Raw genomic sequence first — 8,172 nt, 5'->3', positions numbered from 1 at the left:
TACTCACTGATCAGTGGCTTTTAGACATAAAACAAAGAAAACTGGCTTACAAATCACAATCCCAGGGAATCTAGACAACAATGAGGACCCTAAAAGAGACATACTTGAGTCTAAACTACATGTGAAGTAGAAAAAACAAAACAAGATCTCCTGAGTAAATTGGGGGCATGGGGACCCTGAGAGAGGGTTGAAGGGGAGTGGGGAGGCAGGGAGTGGAGCAGAGAAAATGTAGAGCTCAATAAAATCAATTTAAAAAATCATGTCTAAATTACATGTACTACCCAGTACAATTCAAATGAAATGTAAGCAGTTACATTGTATTGTTTAGGGAATAATGAAAAGAAAAACAATTGTTTGTACCAATTCAATACAGACAATTCTTTTTCTGGTATTTTTGATCCACAACTGGTCAAATCCACTAATGCTGAATCCACGGATAAGGAGGGACAATTGTATCTTTCCATGTGGAAGCGTGAACACCAGGAGCTCCCAAATGATGTACACACACATACACACACGTGTACACACACACACGTGAATGTACATGTCAGCACTTGCAATCAAAAGCAGGCAGGAAACTCTCTAGAAAGAGAAAAAAGAATGTGATTCATACAGTGAATTGTCAGGTTCTCATACTTAGAAAGTCCCCGCCAAAAAGAGAAAAACATCAATAGAAGTGGAAGAAAGAGTTGACAGAAAAGAATGGTACGTAGCCTTCAAATGTGTGGAAAGATACCTAACTCCCACCCAGAATAAGAGAGAAAAACTAATATAAGGAAAGAGGGTTTTTATTTATAAATTTGATAAAAAATAAAACCAAGGTTTGGATGCTGTGGAGAGGGCATGGAGGGCAAACACCTCTGTGAATTGGTACAGCCGTAAAGGCCAGCGGCAAGACAATTTCTGTCAAAGTTAGAATGTTTAGCCCCCTCACCTAGACGCTACTGTTTGTCCCCCAGGCCCAGCTTTTACGGTCTTCCCCTAGGCCTCTGTCCTGCAGGCACAGGCCACCACCCCAGCTGAGTTTGGACATGTGATATAATGACGTAATGAAAGCCATGTGTCCCACCCTGAAGCCTCTGTGGCCTGGAGGTGTCATTTTGCTGTCTGTCATACTCTTCAGATGGGATTCTCCGTACAAGCTCCTGCTGGTCTTGTGTTTTCTCTTCAGTGTCCGAGTAGTGATGCCTCCCCTGTTGCTAGCAGGAGGCCCTGAATGTTCCCTGCTGGTGGGTGTACACCTTGTTCACATGTGTGTAACTAGACGGTATTAAATTCTTCCTGTGTTGTTCCCTGTAATAACCTAATAGCCATATACCACGGTCTTCACTCATTTTCTGCTAGACTAATAGAACAGCACAGACTGGGAAATTTTTAATAAGCAGAGGTTTGTTTGGCTTACAAGTCTGAACACTAGGAAATCCAATATCACAGCCACAGCAGGAAGGACTGGACCAAAGCAAGACCAAATCCCAATACCAAATCCTAAAGTTCCACCTCTGGCATCTAGGGTCCTGGAGCTATAGCTGGGGTCCACTTGAGCTATTACAGTCTTGGGCAGCCCGGCCCCTCCAGTTCTGCCTGTGGTACTCATGACCTTCTCCTTGGACCAGCTCCAACTTGCCACCTGCAGCTTTCCTTGGTGAACATCCCACATTTTTGATGTCTTTGATACCTAAGCCCATATTACAGTGTGGGCTTGACCTCACAGCTTCACATGCAGCCTATTCAGGAGATGAATGCCAGAAACACATGCTATACCCCCTCTCAGGACTGGTAGAAGACTCCTTTAATCCACGCATTCTTGGGTCTTGCATTCCTGCAAAAACAGCACCACACAGAACACCAAGATCTGCTGCCACCTTGAGATGCAGGGTGGCCCCCCTGTGCCTCAGCTGCTGTCCTAGGCAGCTGTTTTGCAATGGGGCATGGAGGGGGGGGAGCGGATACCAGTGGATTCTGTCTACCTCTCCAGTGGCCTTCTTTTCCCAGTGGAATGCATTGTTATAGCCCGGAGCGCTCAGTGGGCGGCGTCTTGCCTTTGGGATAACTTTCTTATGATCCTAGCCAAGTGCAAACTCCCTGGCTTCTCTTTAGTGGCGCTAACATCTTTAACAGTTGCCTTTGTCACCCACACCCGCCTTGCCTGCAAGCAGCTTTCAACGGGCTGCCTTCCTTGCCAGGCTTCATGTTTCTCCGTGATTTTCAGCATCACCTGTTGCTCTCTTTCAGCACAGACCTGGATAAGAGCGGTGAGCAGTAACCATGGCAGCCTGCGTGTGCATCCCATCTTTAATTAAGACATACTCCTTAAAACAAATCAGCTCGTGACTTCCAACTCAGCCTCCTCAGGCCACAGGCAGAGTCTTTGCCAGACTGCAGCACAAATGACCTTTAGCCAGATTCCCTGGAAAGTCCTTGTCCCTCTCTGAAACCATAGAGTAGAGTCTCTACTGCTTGTGTATCTGAGAGCATTTTGGCCTTCCAAATCCCTATTAAAGCTTTAAGCACTTAATAGGCACTTAAAAGCTTCTGTCGCCAACAGCTCCAAAGTCTTCCACATCCCTCCGGAAAACCCTCCCCAAGACTTAGGAACCGCATGGTCAAGGTTGTAACAGCAATGGCTAGTCTTGTTACTAGTGTTCTGTTTGAGTTACTTTTCTCTCTGCTGTAACCAAATACCTGGTCAGAAGGAGAGGATTGTGTTGGCTCACACTTTGAGAGGCTAATCCATCATGGTGGGGAACACATGGCAGAACCAGCGATGGGTGGAGAAACTTCCTAAGTGATAGTGTGTCCATGGAGACATACTGAACAACTATATTTTAAAAACAAAAGCATTTTCTCTGGTGGGAAGACCTGTCAAATTTGTTTTTTAGGAGAAAAAAATTAAATAGGAAATGGTTGAATATTCTACCTCTTGTCTGCAAGAAAGGGAAATTCATTTAGCCAGGATGGTGGTGCCTGGCTGTAATCTTAGCACTTGGAAGACTGAGCCAGGAGACTTGTTCAAGTTCAAGCCAGCCTGTGTCACATAGTAATGACATCGGTGCTAGGGAGATGTCTCAGCAGTTAGGATTACAGAAGGTTCAGATTCAATCCTCAGCACCCATGAAGGGAGGCTCATAACCGCCTGTAACTCCAGCTCCTTGGGCCTCCACAGGCGCCCCTGCTTACATACACATACCCACACACAGACACGGTCAGATTTGTTAATTTAATTTTTTAATAATTAAAAATAAATTAACCCAATACTCATTGTCTATTCAAACATTTAAGCTTTAAAAAAAAATCTCCTTAGCTAGGGATTGGCACCGCAAGCTGGAAGAAGAGCTAAGCAAGTCGATGGTCCAATCCCAAGGAACTAGGGAAGATAAAACCAGGAATTTGGCTGCCTTGTCCCTGCTGGCTTCAAACTCCCTATGTAGCTGAGGATGACCTTGAACTTCTGATTCTCTCCCCATCTCTCTGAGTGCTTAGATGGCAGATGTACCCCAGCACACTGAGTCTATGCCAGGCTGGAGACTAGTTCGGGTCTACAACAGAACCACATCCGTAGCTCGAATTCCGCCAGTTCTCACTTGCCTTTTATTATTGCGTGTGTGGTGTGTGTGCTTCTGAATTTTTGATCACCTCAATATTATATTTTTCAGATGTGAGAGCAGAGGAAGGACTTACAGACTCACCAGGATGCTTTCCAACCGCGCCTTCTCTACCGTCAGTTTCTGTAACCTGTGTCTTGCGGGTAAGTGTTGCTGTTCATCTGACAGCTGTTAGAGGAGCAAGCCTGTGTCCATGTCATCACACACAGCCCTGATGTGGTTTGGCAAACCAATGTCCACGGCTGGAGGACCCAGATCGGCATGACCAGTATCAGGCACCCTGTGGTTTTCTGCCTGTTAATTTGAGTTAAGCCAGAATAATGTAAGCTACAATCATATTAGGGAAACACCCTTGTTTCTAAGCGAAGGGTGGCTGCTCTAAGTCTAACCACAGTGGAGTGGAGAGGACAGCCCCTTTATCTCTTCCCATGGACACAAAATTGGAAATCCAGCCCTGAACTTGGGGTTATCAGTTCGTTTGTTTATTTATTTATTTTTAGCCCTTTTCTTCACTACAGTTCTATTTTGTCCCGCCCCTTCTCCTTCTTCCTCTGGACTGTTTCGCTGACAGATCATCTGTCCCTTCGTTTGTCCTTAGGGACTCCTGAGTGTGACAGTTGTCCCAGGGTAGGTACCCATGGATAATGTGTAACTACCCATGGACTCCACCTTCTGTAAAATGCCGGGAATCCCACTCCCCTTAAGTCTTTACCAGATCTGGAAATAAATGCCCCCCTTAACTTAAGCCTGCTCCAAGGGGATAGCACTCATAGTTCCCATCCCAAACCCCTCTCTTCATCGTCCGCCCTGGGTAAACATATTTACCTATAAAGTGTATTAGTGAACAGCATGATGATTTCTATGCTGAGACATGTTTCATATGCACAGCTGCTCCTCAGACACTCTCTTCCTACCCAGTCCTCACTGTGTCGGGTCCCAGAGGCCTCACCTTGCTTCTGCCCTGATTGCCACAAGTGTCGATGGTGCTAGTGTTGGCCAGAAACGTTTCTGTTCTTCACAGTATTTTTGTTACCACAAGCAAATCTCAGTGTTGGGGAGTGCGTGCGTGTCAAAGGCTCGGAAATGTTGGTGAGTGCGCGCGTGTCAAAGGCTCAGAAATGTTGGTGAGTGCGTGCGTGTCAAAGGCTCTTAAATTCAGCGTGATGTTGATAATCTGAACCCAGAATAAACATCTCTGTTTTTCTTCCTCCTAGTGTGCATGATCCTACAATTTGGTTCGCCATCTGCTTTTGTTGGTAAGAATTATTCTGAGTTTGGCTATATTTAATGTAAGGGTCAAAGTGTCGGGCTAACAGACAGGGAAAGCTTGATCTCGGGTGTGCTGACAAGCTTATCTGAATCCTTTGTCCAGAAGAGGAGCTAGGATTGTCTAACTGAAGTTTTCATTATCTGTCTCCCATAGCTGCTGCAGAAGAAACATACGAGAACATTACTGGTAAGTCGCAGCCTTGTGGTGATATGTAGAGTAATAGAAATGGGTTAATTTAAGATGTAAGAGCTAGTTAGGAATATGCCTGAGCCATTGGCCAAGCAGTGTTGTAATTAATACAGTTTCTGTGTGATTGTTCCGGTTTGGGTAGCCGAGAAATGAAAGCACAGTCTCCATTTACAGTCTTCTAAAACCATCATAAGAAAAGAAACACTAGTGATCACTAAGACACCCTCTTACAGAAACACTGAAGTTTTAATCTCTCACTAATAAAAGAATGAAGACAGAAAATATGATGCAGACATAGTTTCTCTTTAATATCTCATCTTCTACATACTGGTTTCAGGTAAAGGAAAATACATTTTTAAAACTAGGATTCTTCCCCCTTTTTGTGACCAGGGGAATTAAAGTGCAGTGGGGAACTGAGCTGGGGAAAGGGAGGGAGGGAGAGAGACAGGGAGATAGAGAGAGGGAAAGTCTAAAGTGGGTGGAGCGTTTTATGGACCAGTGGAGCAAAGAGGATGAGGTTGTGGAAGAAGCCCCTGGTATGGAAGGAACATGATTATTTGGGAACCCTTTGTCCAAGTCTGTTTACAGGGTGCTGGTTCCTGTTTGTGAACTTTGCTCCTCTGACAGTATGTTGTCGCTAGCTAGCTGAATTACTTCATTTCCCACATCCAGCAGACTTCCTGCACGTTCCAGATGCCATTGTTCTTGGGCTTCCCTGGGGGACGTTGGGTCTGAGCTCCCAAGCGGGAGAGCAATCCTGAATTTCAGATTTCATATTTTGTTTGTTTGTTTTGTTTTCTTTCTTTTCACCTCCCATTCCCTCCAGAGTACCCAAGAGAATCTTGCACTGTGAACCTGATATTACAAAACTTCCGGCTAGTTTTATCGTTGGAATTAGAGAACAAGTCACTCCCACCCACTCACTTTACATTTTGGAACGCAATCATGAGGTTGGTTGATGTTTCGTTTTCCTCTCGTGCTGAATGTGTTACCTTTCTTTCATATTGTGTGATTTCTCCCCTCAATATACACACTTCTGATCCCAGACTTTTTTAAGTTAATTTATGTGTGTGGGGGGGAACATGTGCATGTGTTTGCTGAGGCCAGGGGTTGGTTGACATTATATGTCTGCCTCATCCACTCTCCACCTTAAGTTTTGAGGGAGGGGCTTGAGGCTTTTGCTAGGTTGGCTGGCCAGTAAGCCCCAGGGATCCTCCAGTCTGTCTCCCCAGGGCTAGAATTGTAGGTGCTGCCTCCGTGTGATGGCTAGGGATCGAACACAGATCCTCATGCCTTCTGGGCAACCACTTCACTGACTCAGCCAACTCTTTGTCTTGGATTTCTCTTTTTTAAATTCAGAACCTTAAAGGGTCAAAGTCAAAACACTGATCCTTTCTTAATTAATTTGAAATCTTTAATAACCCAAAGCTGTTTGGGGGCAACGTTTGTGTTCATAACCAAAGCCAGATTCTTGTGGTTCACAGTGATCTGTTTTCAGTCACTCTGACATTTAAGGGTCTCACTTCCCATGGGGCTCAAAGTCTGTTGACCATATGATGCTTTCCGTGCACGTTTCTTTACTCACGGAGACAGGTTAGATTCTAGAAACTCTGCAAGCTTGGGTCCAACGTCATTTCACCACTGACAAGCTTGATACTTAGTCCAGAGCATTTTGTCTCTGCTTAAGGATTGCTACAAGGAGTAAAGATGGAGTTGATGGAGACTACCTTGGCCCTCTTGCTCCTACGCTCGTCTTTCCTGCATCCTTGTTATGACCAAGTAGCTCTTTGTATATGTAAGCTCTGTGACCTGGCCCAAAATGTCCTTTTCTTGATTATGTACCTGATGTCCAACTGTTAAACTGGCCAGGAGAAGGCAAAGGTCTCTTGTGAATCTCCCTTTCTCCTGACAAGTCTGTTTTTATCTTCTCGATGAGCACACATGCTTTTAGCCTACCCGGTCTAGTTTCTGCCACTGTGATAAAACACCCTGGCCAACAGGAACTTGGGGAAGAAAGGGGTTTATTTGGATTACAATTCCAGGCTACAGTCCACTGTTGAGGGAAATCAAGGCAGGAACTTCAAAGTGTCACCTCACAGTCATGATCAGAGGAACAAATCCATGGAGCCTTGCTTTCTTGGCTTAAGCTAGTCCCTCAGCTACCTTTTTATACTCATACCGTTCAGCACCCAGGCCAGGAAGCAGGGTCACCCACCTTCAGGGTGCTTCCAACGTCAATTAACAATCAAGATAATCACCTACAGACTTGTCCATGGGCAAACTCAATCCAGATAATTATTCAGCCCTAGGTTCTCCTCCCTCCCTCCTGTTGACAGTTAAAGCTAACCAACACTTTCCCTTTCTTCCCCAAGCTTGGTAGACCAGATGTCCATGTTGTCCCTAAACTAACACAGTTCTGACTTAAGACTATGTTGTATGACCTTCAGACAGAGAGGGAGGGCTTGGTAAAGCAGTTGTAACTGTCTGAGAGTGAGAGGGAGGTCTGAGGCCAAGGCCAGGAAAGCCTCCCTCCCTCTCTCCTTCCTTTCCTCCCTCCCTCCTTCCCTCCCTCCCTACTTCCCTCCCTCCCTTCATGCAGCAGATTGCATCCATGAAACAAAGCCCTTTCCTCTAGGCACAGATATTCAGAAAGAAGCTGGGGACATTATTAAGCAAATAAAGATATAATGAATCCTCAGGGGGAAAAATCCAAAAGAGATTGAAAGTGTGGGGCCAGTTAGAGTTTAACATGTCCAATTTTAAGATAAAGTAAGTGTGGAATATCTGGTCAGAGCCCTGAAGGAATGAATGAGGCCCAGAGAGTGGACTCTCAGAACACACATGCTCAGCTTTTCCTTTTCCATCTTCTCCCCCACCCACAAAGCGAAACAGAAGCTCCGAAGGTGCTTGAGAACTGTAGAAATATCACAGAACCATCTTGCGACGTGACAGACAAGTGGAATGGAGCACATGAGACCTATGTCCTCATCGTCGTCATTTACAGAGGAGACTCCATGCCGAGCTATTGTGATTCCTCTGTCACGGACTTAGACAGTGAGCATGCCTCTCTCTCTCTCTCTCTCTCTCTCTCTCTCTCTCTCTCTCTCTCTC

The 8,172-nt window shown here is 45.3% G+C and overlaps 1 protein-coding gene across 1 annotated transcript in view; it reads left to right on the top strand.

The window, feature by feature from the left end:
• Positions 1 to 8,172, top strand: part of Ifnar2 (interferon alpha and beta receptor subunit 2) — a 42,893-nt gene that overhangs the window by 16,874 nt on the left and 17,847 nt on the right. The window contains exons 2-6 of the mRNA XM_013352494.2: positions 3,654 to 3,745; positions 4,817 to 4,858; positions 5,026 to 5,058; positions 5,888 to 6,011; positions 7,946 to 8,115. Coding sequence (XP_013207948.1) covers positions 3,654 to 3,745; positions 4,817 to 4,858; positions 5,026 to 5,058; positions 5,888 to 6,011; positions 7,946 to 8,115 — 461 coding nt within the window. The remainder of the gene's footprint in view (positions 1 to 3,653; positions 3,746 to 4,816; positions 4,859 to 5,025; positions 5,059 to 5,887; positions 6,012 to 7,945; positions 8,116 to 8,172) is intronic.

Source organism: Microtus ochrogaster, chromosome 2 (assembly GCF_000317375.1).
Source record: "Microtus ochrogaster isolate Prairie Vole_2 chromosome 2, MicOch1.0, whole genome shotgun sequence".
NCBI lineage: Eukaryota > Metazoa > Chordata > Mammalia > Rodentia > Cricetidae > Microtus > Microtus ochrogaster.
This window is presented reverse-complemented; position numbering and strand designations above follow the sequence as displayed.